The sequence below is a fragment of the Piliocolobus tephrosceles genome, chromosome 16 (genome assembly GCF_002776525.5).
Source record: "Piliocolobus tephrosceles isolate RC106 chromosome 16, ASM277652v3, whole genome shotgun sequence".
Taxonomy (NCBI): Eukaryota; Metazoa; Chordata; class Mammalia; order Primates; family Cercopithecidae; genus Piliocolobus; species Piliocolobus tephrosceles.
The window spans coordinates 62,500,861-62,521,249 of record NC_045449.1 but is presented as its reverse complement, the minus strand read 5'-3'; the positions used below and the strand labels follow the sequence as shown (position 1 = coordinate 62,521,249).

Below are 20,389 nucleotides of genomic sequence, written 5' to 3'. Positions count from 1 at the left end.
TTATTATTATTATTATTATTATTATTATTATTATTATTATTATTATTTTGAGATGGAGTCTCGCTCTGTTGCCCAGGCTGGAGTGCAGTGGCACAATCTCGGCTCACTGCAAGCTCTACTCCCTGGTTCACGCCATTCTCTTGCCTCAGCCTCCCAAGTAGCTGGGACTACAGGTGCCCGGCAACACACCCAGCTACTTTTTTAAATAGACTTTTGACCACTGTCTTAAGATCCTTGTATCTTCATTCACAGTGTGTTGTTGTGTCCTGTCATTGTACTTATACATTTACAGGTGTGTGTTTTTTGAGGTTTGATATTAGGATTATTTTAGCATTATATGATGGACAGTATCCTGGGTATCCAGAGATTACAGGGAACACACGAAAGAATGCAGTCTCAGAAACTATTCAAAACTGAATAGTTTTGAAATATCTGCAGTAACAATGTATAGCTAACTCCCAGTCTGTAGCTTGCCATTTACAGTTTATTCCCTGTTCAGACCATGTCAATTTGTAGCTTAATTGAACATGTAAGATATTTGTTTCCTTTACTAATTTTCCAAGTCATTCCTAAGCACTGTGAAGACCTTGACTATTTATCTTGACTTTAAGTTACCTAAGGTCTTCTTTCTATCCCTTTTGTTCAAGAAATAAGTATTTCATCTATTTCTCTATTTTAAGGCAATAACCAGCAAAACCACATTATACCTATAGTAATGCAGAAGAGCCTAATCATGATATCCTTACCAGAGCAAATCCCTATAGTAAGCCACATAAAGTATGTATGAGTTGCTTATTTTATGTTTTGCAGACATTGCTATTTTGGGAGAAGTACAAGTGGAAAAAGCTGACGACACTGAAAGGCTTGTTGAGATGGAACAAATCCTCTCTTCACTTAACAAGATGAGAAAGACAATAGGTGGTGTGGCTCTCTGGCGACAGCAAATCTGCGCAATTGCAAGAGTTCGCTTGTTAAAGTTAAAGTATGAAAGAAAAGCTCTTTTAGCACTGTAAGTATCAGAGTTGCCATAGGTTTTTTATTTAAGTCAATGCATTAAAAAGCAAATCTAAGGTATAAAGGCAAGCGAAAAAACACAAAAATATGGTGAATTAGACAGCAGACAGGGAAAGCATCACAGTGGAAGCACAGGAGAGAGGTAGAATCTTGACATCCAAAGGACAAATATCTCATGAATTTTAATGGGATATTCAGTGGCCAGAAAGCAACAGGGGAAATGAACAAAGGACAAATCTATGGTTTATCACCTTGAATTTGGAGGTAGCAAAATGCTCAATAAATGTGACAGTTAATTGTGTGTTTAATTTTTATAATATCTTTATCCCATTACATTATAAACTGCTCAGAGAATGTTCGATTAGGAAATGACATTGCATTCACGTTGGCAATTTTCTTTTGTGTAGGCTATTAATTCTAATGGCTGGATTTTGCCCTCTTCTTGTGGAGTATACCATGGTGAATATATATCACAACAGCTACACCTGGGAACTTTCTCCTCATTTGTATTTCCTTGCTCCTGGACAACAACCACATGATCCTCTCACTCAGTTACTGATCATCAACAAAACAGGTAAAATGGTGGATACTTGATTTCCAAATACATTTACTGTTCAGAGCAGTACTTAGAAAACATAATCATGAGAGAGAAAATAGCTTTTCACTTATTCAGCATGTGTTAAAAAACAGTTTATGAAACTTAAAGGTAATAAATACAGGCCCCCAAAGAAGCAGGAATTAGATATTTTCTAAAGGAGGAACATCTGGTGGCAACTTGCGAAATGAAAGAGTTTGTACCAAAATAGCATTTTTGACAGGTTCATTAAGATATACTTCACATGCCATATAATTTATCCTTTGAAAATGCACAATTCCATGGTTTTTAGTGTATTCACAGAATTGTGAAACCATCACTACAATCCATTTTATAATATTTTCATCACCCCATAAAGAAACCCCATACTGAATAGCAGCTACTCCCATGTAGTCCTTCCCCCAGTCCTAAGCAATCAGAAATTTACGTTCTGTTTCTATTGGTTTGTCTCTTCTGAACATGTAATATCGCTGGACTCATACAATATCTGATATTTGATGACTGACTTCTTTCACTTAGCATATTTTCGAAGTTGATCTGTGTTGTAGCATTTATCTATGTATTAATACTTCATTTTTATTGTTGAGTAATATTTTATTGATGGTTATACCACAATTTATTTATCATTCATCAGCAGATGGATATATTTTTCCCAATAATTGGATATTATGAAAAATGCTGCTATGAATGTTCATGTACAAGTTTCTGTTTGAACATATGTTTTCATTTCTCTGGGGTGTAATCCTAAAAATAGAATTGTTGGGTCATGTGGTAACTATGTTTACCCTTTAAAGGACTTGCCAAACTGTTTTTCAAAGTGACTGTACCACTTTATATTCACTTTTTTTTTCTTTTGAGATGGAGTATCACTCTGTGGCCAGGCTGGAGTGCAGTGGCATAATTTTGGCTCACTGCAACCTCTGCCTCCCACATTCAAGTGATTCTCCTGCCTCAGCCTCCCGAGTAGCTGGGACTACAGGAGTATGCCACCACACCCAGCTAATTTTTTTGTATTTTTGGTAGAGACGGGGTTTCACCATGTTGGCCAGGATGGTCTTGATCTCTTGACCTCGTGATCGGCCCACCTCAGTCTCCCAACATGTTGGGATTGCGCCTGGCCCCACACCAGCAATTTTTGAGGATTCCAAGTTTCTGCATGTTTGCCAACACCTGTTTTTTGTTTTTTCTATTACATGCAACATAGTGTATGTCAAATGGTATCTTGTGATTTTGATTTGTATTTTGCCAATGGCCATTAATGTTGAGTATCTTTTCGTGTGATAACTGATCAATTGTACATCTTCTTTGTAGAAATGTCTGTTTTCTTTTTTAAAAATGGACTGTATTTTTTATTGAATTCTAAGTGTTATTTCTATATTCTAGATAAAATTCTTTTATCAGATACCATAGGTCCTCATATTCAGATTCTGTATCTAAGAATTTGCCTATTCACTGAAATTTATTGCTAACCCCGAATTACATATCTGTTGCACTTTCATGATATTTACAGATATGCTCAGAGAAGTGAACATTTTTAGTCACCTGATGTACGCATTTTCAACTGAGATTGAACAAAATGGCACTGCTTTCTTATTTTAGCTCTCGTACAAACGCTTTTTTGCAATCTCTTTCATGCTACATTTTTCACATATTTGTGCGGTTTTTTCTGTGGTGATTTTGCTGTTTAAAATGACACAAAGAATAGTGCTGAAGTGTCATCTTCCCCAAACTCTGTTCCAACTAAAGTCAGTTTCTTTAGGGAGAGTTTCAGCACATACTGTTCTTATGGCTTGCCGCTGCTCCTGAAACAAGAATCTCACCATTGCTTCAGAGCTGGAAGCATGGATCATGCCTGATTCTCTTGGTGTGGAGCCCCTGATTTATGAGCAGGGTACTTGGCAGGGGTGGTGGCCTCTGGTCTTCTCAGCTTGCCTCTCCTGTCATGGAAACTCTGTCCTACACGTGAGATGGCACAAGGATGATTGTGTCCCGGTGTTTTTGGCCTTTTATTCCTAGGGTAGAGCTTCCACCTTAGGATCAGGGAATGGGTGGAGGAAGAGAACTCCAGATCTCTTAGCCACTCTTGCCTGGTATTGATCTTCTGCAACACAGATGTGGGGAAATGAGAAAAGTTGATGGGAAGCCCCTCCCATGAAGATATTATAGCCCTGAACTGGACTTGGGGAAGAAGGATCCCTGCGTGCTTGCCGACACCCTTTCAGAGTGAAGCTTCTGTTACACAGATCTGAGAAGGAAGTGGGGAGTGGAGGGATCAGGCTGTGGCTCAAATGCCACAATTTCTCAGTGTTCTTACTGAGATTTAATAAATTTTATTAAATAAGTGTGTCATCATGTTCTGTATGCTCTTAGAACAATTTCAAAAGATTTTAATTCGTTGGTTTTTTAGGAATTTTTTAAGTTATCATTGTTTTTCTGGGGAGAAGGTCTACAGAGTTCCTCACATTGCTAGTCTACATGTTGTCTTCCTGCATCAAGAAAATTTTGAAAATTAATTCATAATCTAGCAGTAGTAAAATGACTTTTAGCAAATTTGGTGGTTAATCAATAGAAGTTATCTGTATCATTAAAGCCTTATCGGTTATGGCCATTCATTGCAAGATTCTAGAAAGAAATCTATTTTGAAAGACATTTGGAACTAAAAAAACTTTCACATTAATAATAATCATAAGCAAATAAAAATATCATGAAGGAATTCCATGAGAAATAAATAGATATTTTAATTCACATTAACAAGCATGTTATGTAGAAAATATCCTGATGGTCCATATTACTGCATCACCTAATGACATTAATTTTAATTTGACTACACAACTTGACATTAATTTTTTTAATTTTGTGATACCTAATATCTTTAACTACACCTTAGGGGCAAGCATTGATGACTTTATACATTCTGTGGAGCACCAGAACATAGCTTTGGAAGTGGATGCATTTGGAACTAGAAATGGCACAGATGACCCATCTTATAATGGAGCCATCACAGTGTGTGGTAGTGAAAAGGTATGCAGGTCTGTAATAATCTTTCTGAAAAATGTGAAAAACTAACATAATATCAATATACTCAGGCCTCCAACTTAAGAAATAAAAATGAAAAGCAAATACTATTTTCATTTATTACTTAGTGAATTGTATTCACTGGCATAAATAATTCATATATCCATCATTATCTACTGGCACAAACTATTAGCAAAATGCATACTCTAGAATACCTACTATCAAGACCATATGTGAGTTCAAAAATTTCATGTTTCCCCTCAAAGATTTTATAATACATGTATTCCAAAACTTCTGTTTTGTTGTTAAACAATAAACACTGAACATATGATGCTAATCTCAAGCAAGACATCTGATGTCCTAAATATCAGTTACATGATTTAGTTTTACTATATACATGTTTTGATTTACTTATACAGTGTTTGATTTTACTTACACAGTGTTTGGCTTTTTACTTTGATTATTTGACACCATAAGAAAAGTATAACCTCTTAAATGTCAAATTTTGACTTTTTTAGAGAACAAAATGAAGATATTTGAGAACTTATATCCTTACTTGTTATATTTTAGAATTACAGCTTTTCATTAGCATGCAATGCCAAAAGATTGAATTGCTTCCCAGTTCTTATGGACATTGTTAGTAATGGGCTACTTGGAATGGTTAAACCATCAGTACATATCCAAACTGAAAGAAGTACATTTTTGGAGGTAAGTATATATAATCATACAATTCCTGACGTCCCTCTAACAGGAATCTCCCAGATCACCCTTTTAAGGGCTGGAATCTTGTTTTAATTGAGTAAACCACTGCATAATAAATTAACATTTGGACTCATTCTAGTTCTGTGACTTTGGAATATCAATGCCTTTTCAGAGTTTCAATTTGTTTAAAGTAAAATAAAATGAACAAAACATTTTTCAAAGCGAATATGAAGCAATAAAAATGAAATCATACAGCACTGTGACCAGCACAAGAATAGTGAACAAATGAAACAAAGGAGAAAGAAAGGAAAGAATAAATGAAGGAAGGAAGGAAGGAATGAAGGAAGGAAAGAATAAAGGAAGGAAGGGGCTTTATTATTACTTTTAGAAATTTTACAAAAGAAATTCATGACAAAGTTCAGGCTAGAACTGCAGACTGTCTACATTAGAATTACTGCAGATTCCTGTCAAAAATATCAATTCCCCTGGCCTACTCCAAACCAATCAAACCACTTTTCCTCATGGGCGTGGTGAGAGGAAGGAATCTATTTTTTAAAAAAGGTCCAAGTAATCAAAATGTATACAGCCCTTTAAGTTTAGAACCAGAATAACTATCACAGTTTGTAATGATTCCTTTTTAGTTATTGTATACATACATTTCTCCCTTTCAGAGAGTTCTTTGAACACAAAGATCATGTATTTTTAACATCTTTCAATTTTCTGGTTTCTGAGAGCAGTATACAATAATTGGGCAAATTGCCTCAGACTTCTATCTATCAAGATATCCTGTTTCAATTAGAGTTAATTAGATACCAACCAGCTCAGCTGACTTTGTATTTATGTGCCTGATATAGTCACTTTAACCAATATCCCCAGCAACTCATTTTATTCTCTATTCTATTTTACCTGCTCATTGCCCCCAAAGTCAGAGTTTCCCAGAGTTTCAGAACTTGCTTCTATCCTGCCCAAAGTTCAAGAATCGCTTGAACCTGGGATGCGGAGGTTGCAGTGAGCTGAGATTGTGCCACTACACTCCAGCCTGGGCAACAGACCGAGACTCCATCTCAAAAAATGAATTAATTAACTAATTTAAAAATAAAATAAAAGGCAAACCACAGGCTGGGAGAAAAGTATTCACAATATTTACATATGTGACAAGATTTGTATTAAGGATATGTAAAGAACTCTCATTCCTCTGTAATAGAGGATAACCTAATTTTTTAAACAGACAAAGTATTTGTATATTTGTATCTATACCATTTGTGTATATATACTTAGTAGTTCAGCCACTAAGTATTAAACCTACCCAGTACTCAGGACGTTCTGGAAGCAACCAGACAACAAGCTGTAATCTTACCATCTATGGTTAGCAAGTGTCTTTCTGGTGACCAAGCTGAAGACCACCAGGCTCTGGTTAGAACTTTCTTCAGTGATGTGTTTAATCAAAGAAGCAACTATGTGAATCATGAAAATAGCATGGGACTGGCTTTCAAGAGAGTTTGTGATCTTTTATCCTTACAGATTGTTACAAACAGGAGCAACAACAGATGGAACTAGGGCAAAGGTTTTCTTGGTGTTTTTGCTCTCCCTTCTAGTTTTTCATCTCTACTTTTGCATCTTCAACCAATATTTATCAGGTCTCATGATGTACCTAAAAAACTAACTTATTATCACTGTAGCCATAAAATGTCAGATATTTTTTGAGTCAAGCTGCCACATTTGAGATAAAGATCAGCTAAGAAATTGAATGTGTCATCTGTGAATTATAATTTATTATTTAGCACCAAAATACATTTTAGAATCGTAAGGCAAGAAAAGAGAAAAATCTTGCTCTTATTGTTTTCCAAATGTTATCAGTGCATTCATTTTATTCAGTCACTTATCTGTAAATTTGAGTATAAAGCCAAAAGTTAAGTGTCCAAACTGGAAGGATAATGAAAAAGTCTGGGAATCTCAAAAGGGACCTAAGGCAGAATTACGTAAACTTAGTCTAAAATTTTAAAAATGTATTCCAGAAAATGATCTTTAAATTTCTTCATTCAGTTCATTGTATTCTTTGGATTTTTCAGAATGGACAGGACGATCCAATCGGATTCCTGGCATATATCATGTTCTGGCTGGTTTTAACATCGAGTTGCCCACCTTACATTGCCATGAGCAGCATCGATGATTATAAGGTAATAATGAGTAATTGCAACTTCCATTATTTTGCATAGTCAGAAGCAGAAGGTAATTTTACAGGATTTTTAATAAGAATATTTATACATGCTTAACTGAGCAGCCAATTCAGACATAAATTCTAAGGTATAAAAATAAAAGAAAGTTTTATAAGTTGAAATATATAGATAAATAGGTAATAGAGAATTATTCTGAACTTTATCTGGATATGCCAACAAACTAGAATAGACAAACCAACTTTGAAAAAAAAAGCAAAGCTGGAAAATATGCTTCTGATTTCAAGGCTCAATACAAACTTGTAGTAATTAAGAATGTGTTGTATCAATTAAGAATAATTATGTAGATATCTTAAATGAAATAGACATTTCAGAAATAAGCCCACACATATATCAATTGGTTTTCAATAAAATTACCAAATAACTTAAATGGGGGTAAGATTAGACTTTTCAGCAAACTGTGGTGGAACAAGTCGGTATCATTCTGAAAAAAAAAAAAGTTCTTAACATCTGTGACACCATGCACAAAATTAATTTGAAATGAATCACAGATCTTGTGATAGGCAATATTTTTCAGATTGGGAAGAAGAAGCGTTTTTAAAAAGATAACTTGAACTTCATCAAAGTTAAAAGCTTCTGCTCTTGTAAAACACTAGTAAATAATAAAAGGCAGCTGAGCTTGGTGGCTCACACCTGTAATCTCAGCACTTTGGGAAGCCGAGGTGGGCAGATCACCCGAGGTCAGGAGTTTGACATCAACCTGGCCAACATGGCGAAAACCCATCTCTACTAAAAATACAAAAATTAGCTGGGAGTGGTGGTGCATGCCTGTGATCCTAGCTACTCAGGAGGCTGAGGCAGGAGAATCGCTTGAAACTGGCATGCGGAGGTTGCAGTGAGCTGAGATTGTGCCACTGCACTCCAGCCTGGGCAACAGACCGAGACTCCATCTCAAAAAATAAATTAATTAATTAATTTAAAAATAAAATAAAATAAAAGGCAAACCACGGACTGGGAGAAAAATATTCACAATACTTATATATGTGACAAAGATTTGTATCAAGAATATGTAAAGAACTCTCATTCCTCTATAAAAGAGGATAGCCTGATTTTTTAAATGGACAAAATATTTGTGTATATACTTTACCAAAGATGTACAGATGGAAAATACTCCCATGAAAAGATGGTTAATGTCACGAGTAATCAGGAAAATAACCTCAATGAGATAGCTCTACACACTCAATAAAACTAATAATGTTAGAATGACCAACAATATCAAGAGTTCATGAAGATGTGGAGAAATCGGACCTCTCATGCACTGTGGGTGGGATTGTAAATTGGACAATCACTTTACAAAATAATTTGGCTGCTGCTTATAAAGTTAAAAATATACTTATTCTTATGACCTAGCAATTCTTCTCCTAAGTATTTACTCAAAAGAAGAGAAAACATCTTTCCACGTAAATACTTGAGCATTAATGTTCTGAACAGCGTTAGTCATAACAGCCAACAACTCGAAAAGACCCAAGTGTCCCCCAAGCAGTGAACTGATAAACAAATTCTGATATAGCCATACAATGGAATACTATTCAGCAATAAAACAGAAGGAACAACTAATAAATGCACCAACACAGGTGAGTCTCAGAACCATTACACTGAGGGAACGATAACCACAAATAATTAGGTACTTTTAATTAGGATGATTTACTTTATACAAAATTCTTAGAAAGGTAAAATTATTCTGTAGTGACAGAAGGCAGGCTCGGGGTGTGGGGGGTCACCTGTAACCAGTGGTAAAGGCTGTTGACTGCAAGGGATCATGGGAAACTTTAGGGCTTGTTCTACACCTTGCCTATGATGGTGGTATAGAAACATATGCATTCATCAGACCTCATTCAACTATGTACTTAATATGGGTACTTTTTCTTGTTTGAGAATTACACCCCCCAAAATTAAAAAGAGATTGTTGAAATAAAAGGAAATGATATTTTTGGAAATGCGAGAACTTGAAAAGATAAGAGAAAATTTTAATATTGAACTGACAACTTACAAATGTTTATTTACAGACACTCATTAATCCAAATGAATCTATACGCGTTCACAAATTACCTGAGCATCTTGTTTAAAAGATGATTCTGATTCAGTAGTTCTGCAGTGGAGCCAGATTTTGAGTGGCAATCATAGGCGGTGAATTTATATGATTAATCAACCCAGGCCAACTCCCATTTTTGTGACTTCATGAGAAAAATCTATGAAAACTTGTGTAAGCATCTCCACTGTGTCATCTTCATCTGTTTCATTTTCTCTGTCTCTCTAGTGCCCACAAAAAGAGCATACGATTTATGTAATGTTCCCTTTTCATGTGGAACATGCAGGAATCTCAAGAAATGCTATTTACTAGTACGATGTAACTATAAGTCATTCTGGTGTTAATCCAAACTTTAAAACTTCCTCCATAGGAAACATGAACTCTTTCTTTGGCTTCTGTGATGCCACAATTTCACCATGTTTATCCTAAGACTGTCCATTGTTTGTCTCCTTTGGAGATTCTCATTCGTCTATGTAATCTCTAAATTTCGGAAATCCTCAGATATTGGCCCTTGGCTGTCTTCTCATGTTAGATGCCATTCTGTCTTAGGCAAATCCATCTAACTCTATGGCTTCGAATCCCTTCTACCAGCTGGTCAGTCCCAGATCTGACTCTACCCCCGATCTCTAATTGTATCTAATTTGACCTCCAATGTTAATACAAACTCCGTTCTCAGCATTTCCACTGTAGGCAACACAGATGTCTCAAGTTTCATGCTTCCAAAACTGAACGGAATGTAGAGCTACTTGAATGTATTCCCACCTCGCTACTTTCTCCATAAATAGCAGCACCACGTGCTCAGTCATTTCCTAAAGATCCCAAAATCATTCTTAATTCTTCTCTTGCCTCCACTCATGTGTTGAGTCAATCATCAATTCTTTACCAGTTCAACTACCTGCATAGACCTGTGTCTGATGTAGGCAGGCTCTGATATGAATCTTTAGGTCAAATTATGTCTCAGGCAGGAGCATCATTCAGCTCATCAAAGCCCATCAACAAATGAATTTAAGTATTTTTTAAAAGAAAAAAATTCACAACTGTTAGAATAGTTTAATGTATAAACCTATTGATTATACTGAAAACCACATCACTTCATAAGTAGTTTTAAAATATGTAATTTAGTATGTTTATTTAGAGAATGATAAATAATGTAAAATACATTTACATTTATAAATGTATCTATATTTATGTAGATACACAAATGTTTGAATGAGTGATAAATATTTGAATGTGGACTATGGCAGAACAATCTAATTTCTTTTATTCCAATTAAAGGATAAAGCAATTGTGTGTGTGTGTGTGTGTGTGTGTGTGTGTGTGTGTGAAGGAGAGACGAGAGAGAGAGAGAAATCACTATGATGAGAATGTAGTTGTTTAAGGGAATAAACTGTTCATCCCATTCACCCCTATCCCCCTGTAAGGCATTAAATCACTATTTTATTTGCTGCAATGTTCAATGCTTTGATTATTCTAAGGTCTTCTTTTACATATTTCTACCAGGTGTGTGATGAACATCAGTGTAGTTCATTAAAGCAGCAAACTGGTTATTTATGTTTGTAACTATCCACATCCCTTAGTCCAGATTACATTTGTAGACATAATCTAGAATTGTTACAAATAAAGATTTTGCTTGAATAGTTCCTTGCATAATCCACATTTTCTTAAGCCACTAATTTTGTATCTTTGCTGTCTGCTAATTAGAACAGAGCTCGGTCCCAGCTACGGATTTCGGGACTCTCCCCTTCTGCTTACTGGTTTGGGCAGGCGCTGGTGGATGTTTCCCTGTACTTCTTGGTCTTCGTTTTTATATATTTAATGAGCTACATTTCAAACCTCGAAGACATGCTACTTACAATAATTCATATTATTCAAGTAAGTGACAATATTCAAGTAAGTGACAATATTCACAAAATCATTGTGTGATTTAATTTGACAATTTGAAATATTTCTGTCAATATTTTTATGGTCATAAATTAAAGAACTACAAAATCCCGGGCTATGACAATGTTTTGAATCCCAAATGTTTTCCTTGATTGCATTTGTGTTTAACTAAGCTTCACATTCCTGTTGATTTTAGATCCCATGCGCTGTCGGTTATTCCTTTTCCCTTATCTTCATGACATACGTGATCTCCTTCATCTTTCACAAGGGGAGAAAAAATAGTGGCATTTGGTCATTTTGTTTCTATGTTGTAAGTATGTTTGTTGTGGATATATACTGTATATATTTAATATACAATTCTGAGCTAATCCTTTAAATTTTGCCCTCTGTAGGATGATAATATTATGGTCTATAACAAACACAAGAGTACAAATTCAGTTACTGGCATGGTTAAAACCAGAAATTGCTTCACCAAACTCCCTAAAGAGAATTAATTCCATAAAGCCTCCCTTCTTTTGTCTAAATTAGGAGGAAAAATGTGTATAATTTAAGAGTATCTATTCTAATTTCCTATGATTTCAGGTTGCCAAAAAGTAAATTATTAATTCAATAAATAATTGTTGACTTCTGCAGTGTGTCCAAGTTAAGACTGATAATGGGAGGAAAGAGATTAAATGGACAGTTTCAATCCTAAAAGGGCTCCCAAAAGATAAACAGATGAGTAAGCAGCCACTTGTTAAAACAGTCATGAGTTATTTTCCATCTTAAGAGTCTATTACACAACTGAATAATAAAGAGGTCCATGAAAAACAAAGATTCATTTATGAAAATGAAAGTAGAGATTTCGTTTAAAAGGTGAAATCTGAAAAATAGTAATATTTCAACCGAGAGAAGTATGAGGCACAAATAGAAATAATGAACAGAAACCTAGCAGAGGAAAAACTCATGCTGATCCTAGGAACTGGTAATAATCTCGCCTAAATATAGACAAAAAACAAGGTGCACAATGGCCATGGTCCTGGTTATGGCAAAAAATAAAATCTTGGCTGCCCTTAAATGATGTGCTGAAGAATTTAAAAGCTCATAGTGCAGAACAGAAATAGGATTAGAGATAAACTTGCAGGAAGAATACTTTGATAGCCATAAAGGTGATGGTTTGCACGCAGAGAAATTAGAAGTACAAAAACTTTTAAGTAGTCATTGCAGTGTATTAGAAGGTAAAATATGAGGGCTTCCAGTGTACCTATCACTTCCTGTTATTCCTAAATTTTCTATTTTAGTACTTCTGCTTAAGCCATTCCATGTTGTTAAGTACTTTTATTTCCCCATTGGTGTAGTTACCAAAAGTCTTACCTTTTATTTTTGTTGTTTTATTCCTGTTAGATATCAATTTCAATTTTTTTCTTAGATTTTTGCTCATCTACTTTTATTTTTTAAAGTTTATCTACTTTAATTAAAATATTATATGTATAGGTGCTGGGTGTGTCTTATACCTGTAACCCTAGCACTTTGGAAGGCCTAGGTCAGTGGATCACTTGAGCCCAAGAGTTCCAGACCAGCCTGAGCAACATGGTGAAACCCCATCTCTACTAAAAATACAAAAATATTAGCTGGGTGTGTTGGCATGCATCTGTAGTACCAGCTCTCTGGGAGTCTGAGGGAGGGAGATCACTTGAGCCCAGGAGTTTGAAGCTGCAGTGAGCCACGATCACACTACTGCACTTCTTCCTGGGCAACAGAGCAAGACTCCGTCACAAAAAAAAAAAAAAAAAAAAAAAAAACCCGAAAGAAATTCTACATATCACATCCTAGATTTATCAAGTGATGTCTCATTTGTGAAATTCTAGGCCAAAGGAATTTGGCTAAGTCACTAAAACAAACTGTTAATGGAGATATACTGATTTCAGCTTGGTTAGCGAGATTGAAGTTGAAATTACTAATATCTTCAAGATGAGCCTCTCGATTTGGAACTTACATTGAAATTCAGGGTGATTAACCTTCATATTTGCTTTTTTTTAGATCACTGTATTCTCTGTGGCTGGATTTGCGTTCAATATCTTTGAAAGTGATATTCCATTTATCTTCACTTTTTTAATACCACCTGCCACAATGATTGGCTGTTTGTTCTTATATTCTCATGTAAGTAATGACACAGTCTGTCCCAGTCCCCTGAAACTGATGACCAACTGTGAAATTTTGCCCAGTGTTGAAGGTCTACTACAACATGTTTAAAGTGCATGGGGTTCAAACATTTCTACCTCATGGAATACAATTGATTTTCTCCCGGATAAGACAATATGTTCCAGCTGACTGGTAATGGAAAATCTGGTCCTGCTTAATATATGGGGAGGAAGGGTTTAAGGGGTGGTGGGAAATAGAGTAGTCCTTACACTCATGTGGGGACTTATTTCCTCCTTGATATGCTCGGCTTTAGAAGGAAGCAAATGAAATGTCCCTAATCTTTGGGATTTCAGAGTTCTAAGGAAGCACCCAATATAAGCAAAGTCCTTTTTTCTGGCTGACTGATACCTATACTTCTGCAAAAGGAAGAAAGTTACAGTACATGAGTGAAGAGGTATCTATGGGAAGGGGAAGGGTAGAGAAGAGGGCCTCACAAAGAGAAACAATAGGCACAGGAAGGTGTGTGAAGTTCTATGTGAGAAGAATGAACACTGTCTCTCACTGTTTGGGGAGGTTAGCACGGATCTCCAGGATTCTCTTGTCATGTGATTAGTAATTGATAAATCCTATTGCTTCAAACGAAAATTCATAGACCTTTCGAGGAAAGAAGACAGCCCCTTGCTTTACACTTTTGAAAGGGCACTTAACGTGATATTCATGGTCAAATGTTAGCAGGGCTGTTTAGGGTCAATTCACATATATGTGGACAAATTTCAGGAAACAAAAATCTCCCAGTTTAGCAATTATCTTTTCTTTTACAGCTTCTCTTTTCTTCTCTCTTTTCTGAAGAACGAATGGATGTACAGCCATTTCTGGTATTCCTAATTGTAAGAACACACTCTTCTTTAAAAATTATCGCTTTTTACTAAATTTAACAATTTTCATTCCTGTACACTGTGAAACATTTTTATTAAGGTAAAGATATAGATATCTATAGCCCAAGGAGATACAATGCTTGTAAAATCTGGAAGAATTATTTTTACAAAGATCAACTGGCTAGGTAATGTGCCTCCCAAATTTTAAGGACACTGTACAACTGTTAGAGGAGATGAGAAAGTAATAATATCACGTAACTATAGTTGTTTCCTATAAAAAAGATTGAAAATGAACTTGATAGTTTCATAATTTGCTAGATAGGTTATTAGAAATTTGTAATTAGTTCACTGAGTGCATTATGTAGAAGTTCAGTTATTTATAGCACATCTCTGATATTGAACAATTATCTTTTTATGTTTCTAATCATGTGTCTCTCTTTATTCCTAGCCTTTCCTTCATTTTTTCATTTTTCTTTTTATTCTTCGATGTCTGGAATGGAAGTTTGGAAAGAAATCAATGAGAAAGGATCCTTTCTTTAGGTTGGAAAAAACAAATCAGATTTTTATTTTGTTGATCAATATCGTAAAATATTTTTCATGCATAAATCAATTCATTAACAAAGAGGTGCCGTGTGCTAGGATAGGCTGGAGTAGGAACCATGGATGCATACAAATAATGCAGATCCATGAATACTCCTGAAACATGGAGTATTAAGGCTCTATCTGCCACTATCCACAGTGGAGCACTGGGGAAAGTTAAATGTGGCCGGTCCCACCTAACAAGCAGTATATTGCCAGTGGAAGAAATGCTGTCCATCCAGGAGGAAGGAACAGAATAATCCACTGACCAAGGACAGCAATAGCTATGTTCTTTTCCTGGTAGTGAGCATCCCAGCAGGTGGATGACAGACCAGTTTGGTTATTAATGGGACTTAAAAGCTGAGACTATTTTTGGCACCATACAAAGAAGAGCGACCATAAGCATCTTACTCCCTCTGTGTCTCCTGTACCACATCAATTTCATCTTTCGCTATTACAGAAAGTTGGATCGGAGACTGCCAAGATGAGAGCAGACCTTTAATCTTCTGAGATCAGTATGAAGGAGGCACTCAAGGGAAGAAAGACTAGAATAAGTATATCCTGGCTATGATCAGACTTAGAATGGAGAGGAAAGGTCAATATGCCACATATTCCGAAGAAATGAGGGATCAAGCATCTAACTTGTATTTTGCTAGAAACTCCTGATTACAAATATTCTGGCCCATTTTCCCCATGAAAACATAGTGATGTCAACATGTTGGTGTCAAAGCTATGGTTCCCAGAAAAATTACTCCATTGAGTTATGATATAAAAATTCTTTGCCAGCTATTAGGTTTCAAGTTAAAACTGATACTGAAAAAACATGTTTCTATAGATAAGATAAGCAAGGAGGTTGTAAGGGGATGGGAGTTGTGAAGGGAGATTATGATGGTTTGTTAATTGCTCATACTGCTCAAACATAAGCTTTAAAGAATGCAACTTTTGACACAAAAATGAAAGCCAGAAATCAATTATTAATGGATGGTTTTGACTCTAGAATTTCTCCAAGAAGCAGTGATGTGTGTCAAAATCCAGAAGAACCAGAAGGAGAAGATGAAGATGTTCAGATGGAAAGAGAGAGAACAGCAAATGCCTTGAATTCTACTAATTTTGATGAGGTAAAACGTTACACAAAGGTTTTTTTACTAGTCAGTCTACCAGTCTAATTCTCTAATGATTTTGAGTTTCTCTATTCCTTACAAATGAGGATCACTATTTTAGTAGGTAGTCATCATTTTTACAATTAAATGAGCAGACTAAAAGTCACATTAACTCTTTTGTTCTTCTTAGAATAAATTAAAAATAGAGTGCAATAGAAATTATCAAAGCCAAGAAAGAATTTCAGAAACTGAACTAAGCAACAAACATCATTTCTTGTTGGAGAAAGTGCACAGTACAAATTCAGGGTCAGGTCCAGCACACAGCATTTGTTTTGTTGTTTGAGGATAATCAGTGCTTCTCTAAGTCTCATTGCCCCTGTTTGTTCTGAAAGGACAGGCAAGCTGTATAAAATAATGTGCTCCTGAAAAAATTGCCTTTGTAGGAGAGGAAAATGACAATCTCTCCTCTCCAAAACCAAGTGTTAGGCTAAGGACATGGCCAGGAAGCATGTCACCAAATAGAAGGTCTTCTTTGATGCATGACTGGGGCAACAAAGGATCCAACTAATGAGAAGATGGAATTTTGTTTCAAAGCTAATGGAGAGAATTAAGGTCTGACATAACTTCTTGTCATTTACAGAAGCCAGTCATTATTGCCAGCTGTCTACGCAAGGAGTATGTGGGGAAGCGGAAAGGCTGTTTTTCCAAGAGGAAGAATAAGATAGCCACAAGAAATGTCTCCTTCTGTGTTAGAAAAGGTTGGCCATGGGGATCTTCCACTGCTGGCTCAGAGCCCTCCTTAGAGCTTCCTGATTCCTAATGAGCATTATTCTGGATACCACCTCATGGTTCACATGCAGACCCAGAGGAGAGAGACAATGATGGCCTCCTTTACATGTTTCATTTCTAACTTAAATTAACTCATCTCATGAAGAGGAGCCTAGTCACATCTACAATGAAACCATAAGTTCTCTAATAAGATGAACTTTTGAAGTCATAACATTTCTATTAAATGAACACAATTGATTTCCTAATGTTCATTGTTTTTCACAAGATAATGGACAAGATGTACTAGCACACTCTGAAGGCTTGGCCAGCAAGTGTTAGATGACCTCAGTTTGTGCCAATATTGCACCAAAGTTAGGATCACAGGAGACAGAATATGACACAACTGGCTTCCAAGAGTGGTTTTGCCACTTCCCATCAGTGTGACTTTGCACAGGTAACCCCATTATTGACAGCTTCTGCCCCAACAGCATAAGAAGGCACTACAATAACTTCTCAGGGTGGTTGTGACAATTAAATGACAACTAATAGCAAATGCTTGTCACATTGTGAGACTTCAACCATGTTTTACTCTTAATATTACCGTTAAAATAGATTAATATTAAGTATAACTTTTTTTCAGGTGAAGTTTTAGGATTATTAGGACACAATGGAGCTGGTAAAAGCACATCCATTAAGGTGATAACTGGAGACACAAAACCAACTGCTGGACAGGTAGGTGAATTATGTGGAAAATACGTTATTTAATGGTGAAATAGATTTGTAAGATTTGATGACCTTAAAAACAACAAATGTCACTTAATCATTAGATAACTGAAGTGATTAATGAATACACAGGAGAATAAATTCATGAATTATCACATAAATGCACATAAAAGTTAAGCACTGAAAGGGTGTCACAGAATCCTTAGGGTGTCGCTTTTCCAGTCAAAACCTCTGGAGCTGGTGGTGCCTTTGCCCAAGTTTGGCTCAAACCCACTGCATTCTTTCTGCCCACTCAGCTCAGCAGGCTGAACTCTGTTTATGCCACCAGCCTGGATCCCAAGCCTGCCAAGAGTGAGCCAGGCACAGAGTGGTGATGGGTGTGTGAGCAAGCATGGGGTCTGGTTGATACACACAGCCTGGCATGCTGGTTGTGGCAAGGCAGGCAGCTCCAGGCACAGGCACAGGCACCAGCTCCATGTAAGGCTGTGGCTGGACCAGGCATACTGCAAGCAGCTTCCACTGCAGGCACTGAAAAACGTGGTGGCACCCAGAAGCTTGGAAGTGCCAGGAACCACAGAGTCCTAAAGAGGGTGTCACAGCCCTGGCTTGGGGAGTCCCTAAGCCTGGGATCCCTGAAGGGTTGCAGCTCTTCTCTCCTCATTGCCCACAACATGGCAAGCAGGGGGCGTGTTTCAGCCCTGTTAGTGTTACAGCTCTTTCAGTCCGACCATTTGGCAGGTCCTGAGTTCTTGTCCCATGTCCAGGAAGAATGAAGTATGTGGACAACTGGAGGTGATGAGCTTCACTGAGTGACAGAATAGCTCTCAGGAGACCCAAAGTGGGTCTCCTATTTGCAGGCAGGTCACCTTGATGAGTGTCCAGCTCTTACTAGAGAGGAGACCCAAAGTGGGTAGCACCTTTCTGCAGCTGGTAGTCCCTATGTCTGTGTGAATCTGGCTGAGTCCAGGATTTTTATGGGCTCAGAAATGAGAAAGTGTGGGCCAACTGGTCCATGAGTAGCCTTGGGCAGGCCTGGATAAAGCACTGTAAGTTCTCACTCTGGGCCACAGACCCCACCTAGAACTGGCAGCCTGGCCCCCAGACTTCAGGCCATCCTTGACTGGAAGGTGGGGTTTCACCAGAGAACCACCCCTTTCTACCCAGGAGCCTGTGTGCCTCCTGCCATCAACATGCCATCTATAGCACCCAGGCTGTTTGTGCTGAGCGGCACCTGCAGGTCTGTGCCAAGCTGCCCTCAGCACCCCCCTGGCCTCCCTCTCACACTTGTCAGGGCCTAAAGTCCAGAGGGGGCTGAGGCAGCAGGAGGCTGGCATATCAGTGCCACCCTGGGTGTGTACACACCCAGCAGGGTTGCAACAACACCTGGGCTCAGCCACAACTTTGCTCCAAAATTGGAGCAAGCACCAGCCCCCGAGATTCAGTAAAGGATGCCCCAATTCAGTAAAGGGCAAGGCTCCCATCTGTTTCTGGCCCCCACCAGTCCCCCAGAGTACACAGCCCCAGTCACACCTCCCCTGCTACAGCCAGCATCTTCCCTGTGGCTGCTCCAGACAGGCTGCCATTGCCATCAAGGAGTAATTATTAAAGGCATTAAGACATCTGCCTTGCTGCAGATGGCATCTTCACAGCAGCGGCTGCAGACAGGCTGCAGCCACCTTCAAGGGGTAATTATTAAAGGCATTAAGAGAGAATGTCCAGCATCAGAAATGAAATTAATGCCAGAATTCATAAAATCCTATTTATACTGCCATCAGTCACATGGATTTGCACTTTTAGTGAGCACTGTCTTTCCAGTATGCAATATTTACTCTTTAGTAAAACTTTAAAAAAACAAAAAAAAACCTGTATTAGACAGTTGTCCTTCACGAAGTGCTTAGTTATTGGAACATACATTTTTGTGCAAATGCAACTGTTTCTTGTGAGTGTTTTCAAGAAATATATCAAAAATGAGATACAAGGAGGTGAAATTGACTTTAATTGTACTTGCAATTTAGATGTATAATGTGGCTAGGCAAACAGAAAAAGAGCTCAGGTTTATCTAAGAGAGATATCATGTGGTAGAGATAAAACATTTTTTCCCAAATTCTATGGCAGAAAATAGAAAACCTTAAGAACTCTTTTACAAAGAATGTCCAGAGGAAGTACAGAACAGAATATAAGGCATATACCTGTGGAACCGTACCATGGGAAAGGGGCTAGTAGTCAAGCCAAGAAAGGAAAAGACAGCTTGGAATGCTATTGACAAATATCTCACTAAAGAAAGAAGAGAAAACGGACATTCACAATCCCTCTGTAGCCACGGTGAGAGCGGATGTTCATGAAGATGCCTCTCTGCTGGTGGCTTGGCCAATTCTAACTTAGCCTTTAACTTCAATCATGGACACCCTCCAACTCAGTCACCACCTGGGCTCTAAGTCAGTATTTTATTCCTCATTAAGCACGGGAGGAAAGGAGATAACTGCTCATTAATACATTGGAATGAAATCTTTTAAAAAGGTAAGTCTGATCTGAACTAGAAAGCTAGCCATTTGAGTGTCACAAAATGAGCTTAATTGGATCAGCCAGTGTGAGTTTTTCTTAATCCATGCATTCTCCTGATTAAATACTTTCAGTGACAACTTGCTGCTCTATGGCTGGAAAGACACACCCTCCTTGTCTTTCAGGTATCTGCAGGAGCTGGCTTCCCTGTCCCTCCTGCCTCATCTTTGTCCTCCCCGTCAAGTTTCCACATC

General features: G+C 37.3%; 1 protein-coding gene across 5 annotated transcripts in view; it reads left to right on the top strand.

Annotated features, from left to right (window-relative positions):
- ABCA8 (ATP binding cassette subfamily A member 8) overlaps positions 1-20,389 on the top strand; it is a 74,457-nt gene that overhangs the window by 47,058 nt on the left and 7,010 nt on the right. For 4 of the 5 annotated variants that reach the window (XM_031934290.1, XM_031934291.1, XM_023212116.2 and 1 more), the window contains exons 18-30: positions 811-1,009; positions 1,422-1,588; positions 4,497-4,630; positions 5,195-5,332; positions 7,396-7,503; positions 11,291-11,461; positions 11,667-11,780; positions 13,490-13,609; positions 14,413-14,478; positions 14,915-15,006; positions 16,043-16,163; positions 16,786-16,903; positions 17,554-17,645. In XM_031934290.1, coding sequence (XP_031790150.1) covers positions 811-1,009; positions 1,422-1,588; positions 4,497-4,630; positions 5,195-5,332; positions 7,396-7,503; positions 11,291-11,461; positions 11,667-11,780; positions 13,490-13,609; positions 14,413-14,478; positions 14,915-15,006; positions 16,043-16,163; positions 16,786-16,903; positions 17,554-17,645 — 1,640 coding nt within the window. The remainder of the gene's footprint in view (positions 1-810; positions 1,010-1,421; positions 1,589-4,496; positions 4,631-5,194; positions 5,333-7,395; positions 7,504-11,290; positions 11,462-11,666; positions 11,781-13,489; positions 13,610-14,412; positions 14,479-14,914; positions 15,007-16,042; positions 16,164-16,785; positions 16,904-17,553; positions 17,646-20,389) is intronic. The other variant, XM_023212115.1, reaches the window with a different exon arrangement.